Source organism: Halichoerus grypus, chromosome 6, assembly GCF_964656455.1.
Source record: "Halichoerus grypus chromosome 6, mHalGry1.hap1.1, whole genome shotgun sequence".
Taxonomy (NCBI): domain Eukaryota; kingdom Metazoa; phylum Chordata; class Mammalia; order Carnivora; family Phocidae; genus Halichoerus; species Halichoerus grypus.
The window spans coordinates 119,410,921-119,425,876 of NC_135717.1; the positions used below are offsets into that span (position 1 = coordinate 119,410,921).

The window sequence follows — 14,956 nt, forward strand, 5'->3', positions numbered from 1 at the left end:
GATCGAGCCCCGTATCAGGCTCCCTGCTCAGAGGGAAGCCTGCTTCCCCCTCTCCCACTCACTGGCTTGTGTTCCCTCTCTCACTGTGTCTCTCTCTGTCAAATAAATTTAAAAAAAATCTTAAAAAAAAAAAGAGATAAACCCCAAACCTTCCATCTTTTCTCCACAATGTTTTCCTTCTTGAAATCTTATCCTTCAACTGATAATTTTTGAGGGATTTAAAAGCAAATTCTAGCTACAATAAACTATTAATAGCAGCATTTCTCCCTCACAATTTGTATGTCATTTCTTCAAGATGAGATTTTGAAAGAGAAAAGCTCTCTACATATCCTAAGTCAAAAGTAACAGCCACATGCTATGATTTATAGGACAGTCCCTCTATGGTTAAATAGATTCAACCCTCAACAGACAAAAGAAAACTAGGCTTGAGAGTTAAGATATGCCATTTGTTTGAAATCTTTTTCATCTTATAATAAACAACTATTTTAAAACACTAAAATTTAGAGATAATCAGTTCTATTTTGATTTTTTAAAATATTCATTGCTGTACTGAGCAAGTACCCTGGAACAGGAACTGGAGCATGGGCAGTAGTAAAAGCAAAATATAGCACAGAAAATTATAAGCAGAAAATCAGAATAAGATTTTTTTCCCAAAAAACAAAACATATAACCCCTTTTACAAAAACAAATGAAAAGAGGACAAAAATAAAGACATTCTGCTTTATAAATAACACTGGCAAACAATAAATATCTTAAATTTTTAGACAAAATCAAAAGTCTAAAGATCTGGCTAAGTGAAATTTAGCTAAGTGTTTACTAATGTTTGCAACTGTAACCCTTTCAAAGGGGTTTATCATTTGGTTATAGAGACTCAATTAAGATCAAAACCTGGCTCTTCCCTAACTCCAAATGAAGGGGCTTCTCTTATACTGTAAAGCCAATTTAAAAAGGACACTGTGTTTTAATATAAGTCACTGGCATATGGCTAAAAAGCTTAAGTTTGTCCGGTTACATCCTTTGACAGAACATTGAAGTTCTCTTTCCTCTCCTATGAAAGAGCTTCCAGAGAGCATCACTTGCACCTTGTTCATAATGCACAATTTATCGGCATTTTGTTTCCTTTCTAAATGGCCGGGAGGGAAGAAGAGCTCCACAGCCACTGTGTGTGGTTAGTAATGGCGCTTTTACTTGTCATTGTACAAAGCCTGTTAAATATTTACAACACAGACAGCAATATCTAGTCCTAAACACCCAGTTGTGAGTTTGAATTTTTTTAGAAATAAATCTATGACAAGTTTTCCCCAGCAAAACGCCAGAAGACTTTACTAACAGCTTCAAAAGACCCAGCGGGTCCAGAGGAGCAGTTATAGGCCATCTGGTGATTACTTATTATTATTTATACAGCACTGTAGATGTACACACAGATGTGTTATGAATCCACATACAGAGCAGGCCCTAACAAGAGCTTCAGACAAAATGCGACTGCTGAGCAAGTCAATCTGCATTAAAGAAACACGCTAACCAGAAAGAGGGAACACATTGGCTGTTCTTCAATCTGCCGCATTAGCTGGAAGAGTATTTGATAAGAGAACGATGAATTCTACATAATGATGACAATATCTTGTAAGTTAACAACCTAGCTATATGTGGTTTTGCAGGGGAGGCAAAAGAGGGACTAACGAAGGACAGGCTCTCAGATCCAGAAGGCACTTTATTAATTCGGCATCTTATAAAAGAAGGGACTAGGAAACAGCCTCTCTCCTGAGTTAGGAAGAACTGAGATACAAAGATACAGGATTTTTTTTTTCCTACCAGGAATGCTCTGAGAACAGTTTCTGGGCTCCCATTCCAAATATTAAGTCATACCCAAGGAAAACAAGAGTGAATAACTGAAAAATTTCATCTTAATTTCTTGGGTATAGCTCTAATTAGGTTCATACAGCCTCTCCCCCCGCCCCCCGCCATCCTCACTCCACGGCAGACTGGGGCAGGGATGCTTTTAATCTACTATGTTCTTAGTAACATAATAATAACGGTAACATAAAAAGCTAAAATCACCAACCACATGTTTCTAAAGGCAAGTGTCAAGAGTGCCAGATCGGACATTAAAAATAGGTTTAATTCCTTGCTCTTAATACATTTACATTTTTTAAAATCTTAGTCCCAATTCTGTCCACACGATGCATAACAGTGGTCTACTTCCATCACAAGGGTTCATAAAACTGTACATACTCTGAGTGGACTGAAAGTTATTGCAAAATCAACATATTATTACAAAAAACAAGGTTAGCATTTGGCCTAATTGTGTATAATGCAGTGTATTTTCAGCTGCCTGACAGCATGCAGGCACTCTTACCAGATGGGAACTGGATGAATTATTGAATGAAATATGAATTATTAAATAAAAATTTGAATTTTTTTAAACTCTTGGCAGGGGGTGAGGAAGAAAGGCTTATTTGTTTGCCTGAAATTGCCCTCACCTGTCGAAGCGTGTAAAGATGGCATATACCACCATAAATGGCATTTACCTATCAGAGCCATTTCTTCCTTGTTATTCTCTAATTCAAGATGCTCTCCTGACATAAAGAATTAGTAATCGGCACCAACCCATTCTTCCTTCTTTTCTTTTGTGCTAATGCCAGGTAATAGCGAAACTTGCCAAAGGGATAGAATTAAAAATCCAGAGTCCCATAGTACCAGTATGGCCCACTTAAAGGGAGGGCTGGGATAACAGAAAAAAATCTCTATAGACTTGTGTTACATAGGCAATAAAACATATACCTTTGTAGCATGCCAGCATTTAACCAATCATAGAAGCTATTTGTTGCCTCATATATTACAAAGCAATAGAGATTTAAGGGATAATGTTCATGGAGGCAGAGGATAGGAAGCAATAAACAGCACTGGAGGTTGGTTAAATGCCAAGTGAAGCCAGGACTACAGCACCATAAACATTATTCCTATTATATGACAAGATAAGGAGGTACAAGAAGCTGCCCTCAATCCCACCACAACTAGGGCTCTACTGCTATTCTTGGCCTCAGAAAGGGAAAGCAGGCCCTGGAGGTCTATGAGCTAGTTATGTGTTTCACGTCTCAGATAGATATGAGCAGAACGTCAACCTGTACCTAAATGTCCTCTGGGAAAAGAAAAGATCCAGTAGTAGATATCCTTAGGGAGAAAAAAAGAGTAACAGCCCCTCAGGTCACACTGGACAGAAAACAATCAAAGGGTTTTTCCTTAAAAGGACAGAGTGGATACAGAGTGGTTATGACCAAAACCTTCCTCAATGGCTAATGATGGGGTGATCCTGTTCATTAGAAGTATCTCCTCAGAGGAACTGTGTTCCTGCTCTTAAAGAAACAGATATTCTAGGTAATAAGCTTATATGATCAGCTTCTGCTAAAAGGCTTAGTTATGGTAACCAGAAGGACTACTTAAATCTGCATAATTTGTACTGCAAAACAGTGTCATGTTCCCGAGAGGGAGGTACAGGAATACGGAATTTGTTGACTCCTAGTAATAAAAACTGGGAAAAAAGTGTCCAAAAGGTAAGTTATCTAACCGCATTTACAAATTCAAGATTACTGTCAGAAACATAGTACAGTTGACCCTTGAACAACATGGGTTTGAACTGCATAGGTCCACCCATACGTGGATTTTTTTTTTTCTGATAAATATAGCACAGTACCATAAATTTTCTCTTCCTTACAATTTTCTTAACGTTTTCTTTTCTCTGGCTTACTCCAAAGTGAGAATACAGTATATAGTACATATAACATACAAAATATGGGTTAATCAACTGTTTATGTTTTATTGGTAAGGCTTCAGGTCAACAGTAGGCTATTAGTAGTTAGGTTTTTGGGGAGTCAAAAGTTATATGCAGATTTTTAACTCCCCCGGGTGCTCCTAATCCTTCCATTGGTCAAGGGTCAACTATAGTTTTTCCTGCTTCCACAAATAATAGAACAATTTTACAATCCACCTTTAAATAAAAATGTTCCCCAAAGCATCAAAAACAAAAGACTACCTAAATTCAGCACCAAACTAATTTTAATAACACAGAAGGAAAGCCATTTTATAGTCACAATGGTTTTAATTAGATGCTATCTTATAAACATTTCAAAAACCCAAACCACTCAAATTCAACCTAACCCTTTGCCACAGGGTATCTGGGGTACTGTTGCCTTAACAACACTAACCCATTCTCTGGAGGCAGCTCTATTAACTATTCCTGCTACCACATTCCATAGAGAGGTATTAGCAAGAATATTGCTTTCCCTAAGTTCCTCTTCATGAGAGTGATGAGGCCTCAAGAGAAACAGGGTCTCAACAGGAGAATAGGGATGAGAGGGCTCAAAACACCCTATCATCTGTCTTTTCAGATAAGAATGCAAAGAATACAACGTTCAGCAGCCATCTTTCTTTTAAAAAAGTGCATGCAGCATATTTAGAATTCAGCTGTGTCACATCAGACTTACTGTTGGGAAGTGGATCATGAACAGAATCCAAAAATAACAGCCATTAAAGACCTAGCAACCAAAACATGTTTACGTATCCATTGAAAGCCCTGTGGTTTTGATTATATGGTGGAGAGCATAATCCACTAGTCTATTTTAGGTGAATTTTCCTTTCACCTTCCCTTAATATTAAGGCGTAAGATGATTTCTGAGTTTAGGGGTACATAGGGTAAAGTCTGAGCAGAGAACAGATACTGAAATAATGCAAGATTCCTATACTTTTTCTCTGCTGGTTGGTTTTTTTAAGGATCAGTCTCTTGAATTCTAATTTGCTTTCATTCCTTCTTCCTCTAAGTGGTAGAAACCACTGATTTTTGAGGCTTCTAAGGCAATAAGTTCTAAACCATGTCTTGTAAAAATTATCATGGTCTTTATTACCACTACTGGGATTTACGTAGCTTTTTAAAAAAATTATTCTACCGTGTCTGGAATAAAAATTTTGAATCAATGACAGTGGATAATAAATAGCTTGAAGGCCTCAAGTGGCTCCAGGATGAAACCATTTTCAAGGGATATAAGAAAGCTGGATGACAGGCCAAGGGTAGTTTTGCTTTCCCAAATTTATCTTCCCTGCCAGATTTCTACTATTTCATATAATAGAAAGCAATCACAGTAAAGTAAATCTTGTAGAGATCCCACTTTAGAGTTAATTGTCACTAGATATTGGGAGAAACTTGGAAGGTGACTAAATATAACTAAAGAACTACAATTTTTACCTGACCATAAAGTCCTGACATGCAAAGGAGGAAAAGGGATGAATGAATGATGCTACTTTCTATCCTTTTCTATGAAACAAGTAACTTGAATCCAAAAGAAGGTAGCAATCTCCCTGAGTTCCATATCCGCTGGAATCCAAAAGAAGGTAGCAATCTCCCTGAGTTCCATATCCGCTGAGGGGGAGAAAAGCCTTCAGGACCAACACTAGAGGTTGTAATGAATCTGAACAACCAAAACACCAGCAAACAATTCAGAAATGGGAGGAAGAAGTAGGGGAAGGAAGAGGCTTATGATAAACAGTATCCAACAATACAAAAGGAACCAAAGTAAAAAGGCCCTACTGTTTTTACCACCTCTAGTCCAAAAAATGCAAAACAAAAAGAAACAAATAGAAAATCCTCTGGGATCTCACAAATTTCAGTGAAAACTACTCTTTTCTGATGAGAGGGCCTAAAGAAACCCATTTATACCTTTCTTCCTCAGGGAGCTTAAGAGATGCTTTCCCGGTTTATTCCTTTAATTTTATAATCCATTTTAATTTCTTTAAGTCCCTGTCTAGGTGGTTTTAAGCATAAAACATAACAGGGGCACTGAGAAGCTTAAACAGTAAATGAAGAAAAATAAATATAAGTATGAGAAAAATAAATCTTTTCACCCAAAATGCAGATTTTAAAATGGAGATAAGTGAAAAGGGTCCCAGGTATCAATTACGGAAATCACAGTAAATAGTATTATCAACAAATCCACACACAAAAATTTGGAGGGATCAGGTTCAGATATGTATTCTAATACAGCTGTCTGAAAAATGAAACAAATTTACCCTAATTTCCCAAGTGGCTTCTATTGTAAAATAAAACACAAATCACATGGGGGGAAACAGTCAACAATAACGTTGAAAATTCTGACAAGAAAGGAAATATACCCTACAATGCTGAATACTTCAGAATGCAATGGCTTTTTTAGCCTTTTCTGAACTTTTCAGTGTTTACTGGCATTTGGAATCCTCCTTCTGCTTATTCCTTGTCACTACTCTCATCTCATTCACCTCTCAAATTCCAATTCTTAGGAATCTCTGGAACTTAACTCTCTTCTTTCTGCTTAAGTATTTACAATGTTTAATAGAACTAGTCTGCAATTTCACATACCACCAGTAAGTGTCACTGGGCAGTCACATGGCATATTCCTAACTGAACAGAAACTCAACCCTCAGTTCCATAAAATCAATTCATGAAGGCTGGTAAAACTTCCTTTGTATGCCTTTCTTCATCGTTTGTGGAACATGGCAGTAGGGGAGGGTCTAGGAAGAAGAGTTAAGAAGGTACAAAATGGAGGGGGGGGGGTGTAAAAAGGCAGTTTCAACAAAATTACTTTATTAAAAAAGCATATAATGAAAAATATCTGACACATAATGTACACATATGCAAACAATAACATGGCAGCTGACACACAGAACAAGGCATTTCATGGTGTCAGAGAGGGAAGATGGTTGAGAAATCCTGTAGTTTATATACTGCTGTGAGATCTCAGGTTCTACGTTGTATTTGTATTTCCTAGATAGAAAGATATCTGCCTTAGCTACCAACGATTTTCTGGATCCACAGTCCAAAGAAACTTTTTTCTTACGTAAAAAATCCAATAGACTCCAACAAATTGGGGTTCACGATGAACGGGTACATTCTCAGCTGCCTACTCTAAATATGTTAAGCACACTTTTATATCCACGAAGGCTGAGGAAAAGATATTTCTAAACTTGTTTTATATTTAGATGGATAGCTTTAGAAAGCAGGAGAGAGCAACATGTATTCCTCAACACTGTGTGTTGGGAAACAAACACTGGTAGAATAACAATATGAAAGAGAGCAAGGCAGATTTCATTACAGTAGAGTGCCTACACTTCCTCATAACATGGATTTACACACTGCAAATCCTCTGATCTGATTACCTCCAGTGATCACGTAAAATACCGGCTTTAAACTCTTTGCCTTAGTGATAAAACAGCCACTTTGATTCACAACGAGACATTCACAATAAAGTATATTGTAAACGTACCTGTCCACAGCCCGGGGCATTGCACACAAACGGTCTGTCGTCTCCCATATTTCATATAGCAGAGCGGAGCTGAGGAGGGGGAGGCAGGGGGAAAAGTTATGTTAAATACTCTGGAGTTAAAAAAAAAAAAGTGCTTCAAAAATATCAAGGCTAGAAACAGGTGTTCCAAGAATGCTGTCTATGAAAGCTAAAACACAGGCTACTTTGGGGAGACCCATTAGACAGGTGGCATATGATCTACTGCGCCTCAACTGAAACTTTTAATTAGAAAAATTGAGACCTAAATAGTCAAGGAATTTCAAACCTTTGGTAGATTTTCCCTCTTTCTGCTACGGTATATAACACACTCCTCTAGTCTGCTGAATTACAATCAGTGCAGTTCCCCATGTCAATAAATCCACTGAACATTCGATGCGGAAGCCATATTTCTGAACTAGAGAAGACCAAAATTTGTCATTTAATTAATTAAGGGATTATAGGAGGGGTGCTCCATTTTACAGGGCTATAATCTGGCTCCCTGGTGTATAAACTACGAGACTGTTGGCAAGGGCCGTTTATCCCAGATTATTGCCAAAGAAAACAAAGCACCCATCCTATTGGGCTACACGGGAAATGATTTTCATTAATAAAAAAATAAAAATAAAAACCTTCTCTCCCCACTGGGAGCCTCCTTCTCCCCCCACCAATCGTCTGTGGCAAATGGAGAAATATCGGTGCCCTTCCCCCTCTAATTCTATTTATGGCTAGGTTTTTAAAAGCAGCAATAAAACAAATGTCGACTCTTTGGGGGTTTACTGGGTGAATATGTTCCGGCTGTTTGTGCCGCTCTCGGCCAGAGTTCTTGGGCTGCTCTGTTGCAGCCAACAGATGTGTGCTGCTGCAGGGGATAAAAGAAATGGCACTAAAAGGCATCACCATCCATCCTCTCTATTTCTGTGAAGAATTTAACAGGGCTTATACTGTTGTTGTTCTTTAAGTATTGAAGCTAAACTTGAAATGTTGATCGAAATTCTTTGTCAAAGAACAATAATTCCAATACAAATGTGTTGGGGAAATTTCTCATTTCCCAGCTAGGAATAAAAATAGAGGTGGAGATGGATAAGGATGAGAAATGCAAATCATAGTTAAAATATTCCTAAAAGATAAACAGGGTTTTGAAAGGGGGGGGGCACAAAAATAGTCTTCATAGGAAAAACTCCTAAAGGATATTTTCGAACATCCTTCTACAAGAAAGGAAGGTGTAGAAAACAGTATTAACAAGGGAAGATGAAAGAGGAAGAACTATAATTTGAATATGCCTAGAAACAACTTCAGAACTGTAACTAAACTCAAATTTTTATCTTAGAGATAAACCAAAATATCAGGTTAACCTCAGTCAGGTCTGCATTAAAATAAAATGTTAAAGTGCTAGACTGAATTTGGTAATCAGAAAACCCTGCTTAAAACTCAGAGGGGAGCTAGGTAACATCTCTCCTACTCTCTTAAGACTCACTCTGGGGTTGGAAACCAGTATATCTGGTGGTCTGATCAGTAATTCCACAACTAATCAGTGTTTAAAATTGTGGGGTGCCCCCCAAAATAGAAAGGGCTTCTTAGTCATCTTTCAGTGTGCTAGGAACAGGGTCTAACTATGAAGGAAACTGATGCTGCAGCATTGCTGTAATGGAAGAGAGCCTGTATGTACATAGGTATACACAGATTTATATCACATTTAGCCAGGATAAATTGCTTCAATAAATTCTATTCCTAGGAGAAGCCAGCTGAAGCTGATGATTGGGTACTGGGAAAATGAGAGCTTTATTCTTCTTCACACAGCCCCAGAACAAGAGGTTTTCTGGTTTGTTTGTTTTAAATACATGATGATTTTTTAGCACTTTCTGGAACTATGACATAGTGCAAAAAATAAACATAAAGTAAATAAAAGTAAATAAATGCAAAGACCATGGCCATTATGACTGAAAATTCAGGACATTTCTGGAAAGCAATTCATTTCTGGAAAAATTCCTAACTGCTGTGCTGAAGATAATTTCACCTCCTAGTCCCAAACCCTGCTTTCCTAATATAATCATGAAATGAGAATTTTATCTCAACAAGGTCCTGTAGCATATTTTCAACCAGGAAGTAAAGTACAAGGACTAGAGCAGACATAACATAAGGACCAGGTGGGACTCCTTCCTTTTACCTTGTTTCTGTTATTTGAGGCTAACTTTTCTGTTTTCTACCTAGTTAGAGGAGAAGAAGAGGGCTTGCTGGCTGAGCAGTAGGGCAGCACTGGCATAGGAAGTGACTGAATAAACTCTGGAATGGTCTCCCTCCAACCACAAAATTCAAAATTTAACTTGGTTTTGTACAATCATATCACAATATATGGCTTCCAAATTTTATTTAACTGTATCCTTACTAGGAAATAGAAATGAAAAATCATGATTTTCTAAAGAAAACAAAAGGCAAAACCAAGTTGGGGGAAAGTATTAAATGTAAAGGAAGCAAGCATTTTCATGGCTCTTAAATACTCAAATCTGATGATCACTAACTAGGATTTCCTGCTTCCTTCCCACTTTAATGGCTTTTTGTTTTCCCATTTTCACCAAGAGGAGGATCACAATGGGAGGAAGAAGGCCCTCTTTCTTAAATACCCAGAATTATTTTGAAATCATTCCTCAGTCTCTTGCTCCTTTTCATTTCCATCATTCTTGCTTTTTCACTTTAGGGTGATTTGTCTTTTTTAAGAATTAAATATATAACAACAATAAATAATGATCTGTTCCCCTACTTAAAAAAAAAAAAAAAATCCAGGGGCGCCTGGGTGGCTCAGTCGTTAAGCATCTGCCTTCGGCTCAGGTCATGATCCCAGGGTCCTGGGATCGAGCCCCGCATCGGGCTCCCTGCTCAGCAGGAAGCCTGCTTCTCCCTCTCCCACTCCCCCTCCTTGTGTTCCTGCTCTCGCTGTCTCTCTCTCTGTCAAATAAATAAATAAATAAAATCTTTAAAAAAAAAAAAATCCAGCTTACATCTTTTTAAATTCCCAGTCAGCTTAATCAATAGCTACATATAAGGAATGCCATTGCTTACTTCTATTTGATACTTAAAACAAATCTCTATATGAGAGAGGTCAAACTGATGCCTTCTCAAGAACAAAAAGCAGCACATTTCTGTAGTATAAACAGGCTGAGACAAAGGTGAAATCTTGAATAAAGATGCTGCCATTCGCTAGAATTTAACTCATGGCCCATTTGTAACTGTACTATTTGACACGTAGATCACGTGTCTAGGCGTGACACTCAAGTCTGTCATCTACTCCTCGATCTATTCCTCAGGATGAAACTCAGCATTTTACACAACTAACCAATAAATGACAGGCAAAGGATACACACATTAAGAGACATTTCCAGGAGGAAGTGAGATGCTTTCACAGGAGATCTTAGAACAGGAAAACAAAGATGAAGAAAAAGGCCGTCCTAGAGGCCAAGTCTGCAGAAGAAAAGGCTCATGTACTCGGGAGTCACCAGAATGCATAAATGATAAAAATTACTATTTACTCAAAAGAGAGAAAGTTATCTGAATGCTGGGAGAGAAGTGAAGAAAATCCAAAGTTTAGAGACTGATTTTTAATAACTGGGATAATTTCATAAAATCTATGTTAAACAGTTTTGTCAAAGCCAGAAGTATATCCTAAAATGGTCAATGTGCAAATAAGAAAACTGATTTTCTATGTATATACATATATGTACATATATGTGTGTGTGTATATACACACACACATATATATGCATATCTATCTTTTTTTTTTCTTTTTTAATAGAATGAGGATGAAGTCTGTCACTGAGGACTACAAAGTCAATTCTCTGGACCCAGCTATAATGTGATTATCTCTTTAGTAACTAATTGCTGTTCATAAAATGGCCCAACTTTAGTAAGGAATAAAAGCCATGTACAAACACACCCAGGGGCCTGTTCTTAGGTTCCTAATAACAAAAAGCAGATACTGCTAAGTACAAAAAATGAGAAGGGCATATGCACCATTAATATCAAAAATTCATGAAAATCTAGAAGGGGTTCAGACTAGCTATCATTCATTCATTCAAAAAACATTACTAAGGAACTAAGTGCCAGGCAAAGTGGACATAAAAATAAAAAGACAATAATCCTTTGCAAAAAAAAGAATCTTTCACTCATCTTCAAAGAAAAACTAGAGTTGGACAGTAGTTAAAGCAGTAAAAAACAGTTTTTAGTCAGAACTATTGCAATAGGGGAAAAGAGATCTCAGTACAGAACTGGGCTCAATTCTGAAAACATCAGGGGCAAATGGAAATTTATAGCCAAGGACCATGGTGGGGGCTAATGGATGGAAAAGTACTAAGAGGAAACATCAGGAGAAGGGGATTCTGACTAAACCGACCTAACAAGATTCTTGCTAAAGATAGGCCAGGATGATGATACATAACCTAGGGGATGGTGAAAGATGAAGAACCTGATCAGATATGAGGGTGATCAGATATCGATGGTGAGGGATTCTTGCTAAAACTGGATCTTACAAGAAAGTACACTGATGGGCCTAAAAGAAGGTTCAGGAAACTGCCTAAAGTTTGGTCAAAGAATTTTTGTCATTTGGCATGAGAGATGCCAAGTAAGTGGTAAGAATGATGGCTTAATTTACAAGTTCAATTAGTCAAGAGATTGATCAGTATACATATTAGATCCCTTGCTATTTCTTATTATTTATGGTCATTTATCAAATTCCTTTGCTAGACAACTTCAGAGAGTACAGGCAAGAGCACAAAAAAGAGGGATTTAAAGTCTTGGTAAAAGATCTGACAAGGACAAAGTTTGAAACTAATAATCACAATTTACTTTGTGGATCAAAAAGTAAATATGGTCAGTTTTAAAATTCATCAATTTACTGGGGTGCCTAGGTGGCTCAATCAGGTAAGCATCTGACTCTTGGTCTCAGCCCAGGTCTTGATCTCAGGGTCGTGAGTTCAAGCCACGAGTTGTGTTCCATCCACACTGGGCATGGGGCCTACTTAAACACAAAACAAAACACCTTAAAATTCATCAATTCACTGAATACTTTATTCAGTGCCTACCCCACACTCTAGGCCCCAGAATTCAACAGTGACAAGGTTTCTACCCTTACAGTGCTTATACTCTAAAAGGAAGAAATAAACACTAAGCAAGTAAACAAAATAATTTTAGATTAATAGCAGATAACTGCTATGAAAGAAATGAAATGGTGATATGTTAGTGGCTACAAGCAGGCTATTTCAGTTTCATGAATAAAAAGGAAATGGCTGTATTATCTGTGACCAAAAAGGGAACGGGGTAGAATATAGAGATCTGGGTTAAAACTTCTGGAAGCCTTTCCTCTCATAACACAGGTGATTTTTGGTAAATATTTTTTTATTTAATATGAAGCCAATATTCAAGTATACTCTGCTGAAATTCTACATTTATCTTCCTGTATTTTTCAGAAAGCTGCCAGCTAGGTCCACAAAACAATTGCTATCCAGGTATTTGTGTATTTAAAGCTAAACATGTTTGACATATTTTAAATACATACTCTTCTTAAGACATATTTTAAGTACATACTTTACAACTACTTTGTGCCTAAGGCACTTGATGTGACTACACCCAACCAACTCTGTGCTCTCCTTATCATCCAAATAACATAGAGGAGGATCCATAGCTTTTGATTAGAGTGTTAAAAAATGGGGAGAAGGAAGATTATTTGTCAAGTTAACCCTTCATTGGCCCTTGAAAACAAAACCGAGGCCAGAGCTGTTAAGATATATTTTCAAGTATAAAAGAAATGTAGCAGAGGGGGGCCTAGCTGGCTTCATAGGTAGAGCATGCAACTCTTGATCTCGGGGTTGTGAGTTCAAGCCCCACATTGGGTGTGGAGCCTATTTAGAAAAATAAATGAAATAAAATAAAATCTTAAATAAAAAAGAAACATTAAAAAAAGAATGCTGCAGACATTCTTATACCTTCATATAAGACTTTTGGTAGTACATATTTGAACAATCTTTCTGGGAAGCAATCTGGCAATATTTATATTGTCTTAAAAAAATTTTTTTTAAAGATTTTATTTATTTATTTGACAGAGAGAGAGAGCACAAGCAGGGGGAGCAGCAGGCAGAGGGAGAGGGAGAAGCAGGCCCCTCTCAGAGCAGGGAGCCCGATGCAGGGACTAGATCCCAGGACCCCGGGATCACAACCTGAGCAGAAGGCAGACACTTAACCGACTGAGCCACCCAGGTGCCCTTGTCTTAAAATGTTTTGTATCCCTTGAACAAATCTTTTTTTTTTTTTAAGATTTTTTTTATTTATTTGACAGAGAGACACAGCAAGAGAGGGAACACAAGCAGGGGGAGTGGGAGAGGAAGAAGCAGACCGCCTGCGGAGCAGGGAGCCCGATGCGGGGCTCGATCCCAGGACCCTGGGACCATGACCCGAGCAGAAGGCAGACGCCTAACAACTGAGCCACCCAGGCGCCCCTGAACAAATCATTCTTTTTTCAGGACTTTATTCTGAGGTTAAAGCCCAAAACATGGACCACTTATATATTAAAATGCTCATTATAGTCCTATTTATAACAATAAGAAAAAAAGAACAGGAATTAAATGTTTAAGAAGAATGAATCAATGTAAGATACTGCCTGACAATAGGCTATATTTAAGTTAAGAATAACGTTTCTGAAAGCTGTTTAATGACATAAGAAAATGCTATACATTCTGTGGGGAAAAAAGCAGGATATAAAATTGCATATGCACCATAATTCCAAATCTATAAAAAAAGCAAACAAACAGGGGTGCCTGGCTAGCTCAGTCAGTAGAACATGCAACTCTACGACTCTTGATCTTGGGGTCATGAGTTCAAGCCCCACACTGGGCGTAGAGCCTACTGAAAAAAAAAAAAGCAAACAAATAATAAGCATATAAAAAGATAAGGGAATTGGCATCAAATGTTAATAATGGTTATCTCTGGATAATGGTATTCCAGGTAATTTTGTTTTCTTCTTCGTACGTTCAGTATTTTCCAAAGTCTACAATGATCACAGATTGCTTTTAAAAAATAAAAATAATATAGTGTAATCTAATAAAAACAATGATCTGCATGACTTAAAAAAAATGTCTGAGTTAAAAAAAGGTCCACATCTGGTAGACTCTTCTAAAGCACTAAACAGTATATTTACAAATCATGCAAGGTTGTTCATTCTCTACTACAAAGCAACAAAACCAACTGACAAATTAAGTTCAAAATGGACTACCAAAAAATCTTTCTAAAATTATAAACTAGCAGCTTCATATAGAAATAGACACGGTGGAAACTGGTGGAAACTTAAACATATCGATACACAGGGTAATCAAGCAGTTCAAGATAGTTCCTCCTTTGTTACCTTCAAGGACCCATTTTCAAAATCCCATGAATGCTCCCTAACGAGTATTACTTATATTAAACATTTAGAAATTTCCCCAGCCATTCATCACAAAGAGAATAAAGAGAGCCGAAACCAAGCTTAGCAGGTACTAAATGCCTTTCAGCTCAGCTATAAACAAGCTTAAAAATGTAGACAGGCACCCAAACAGAGCTCTATGGACCCCATTCCCTTATGATATTAAAAAGAAAGAAATTATATACAAACAGTTCTCTTCCAAGAACATAACTTT

General features: G+C 37.4%; 1 protein-coding gene across 4 annotated transcripts in view; it reads right to left on the bottom strand.

The window, feature by feature from the left end:
- Nucleotides 1-14,956, bottom strand: part of LOC118555789 (cyclic AMP-dependent transcription factor ATF-7) — a 97,205-nt gene that overhangs the window by 59,150 nt on the left and 23,099 nt on the right. For all 4 annotated transcript variants that reach the window (XM_036124167.2, XM_036124163.2, XM_036124165.2 and 1 more), the window contains exon 2: nt 7,287-7,355. In XM_036124167.2, the coding sequence (XP_035980060.1) occupies nt 7,287-7,334 (48 nt within the window). In that variant the 5' untranslated portion in view covers nt 7,335-7,355. The remainder of the gene's footprint in view (nt 1-7,286; nt 7,356-14,956) is intronic.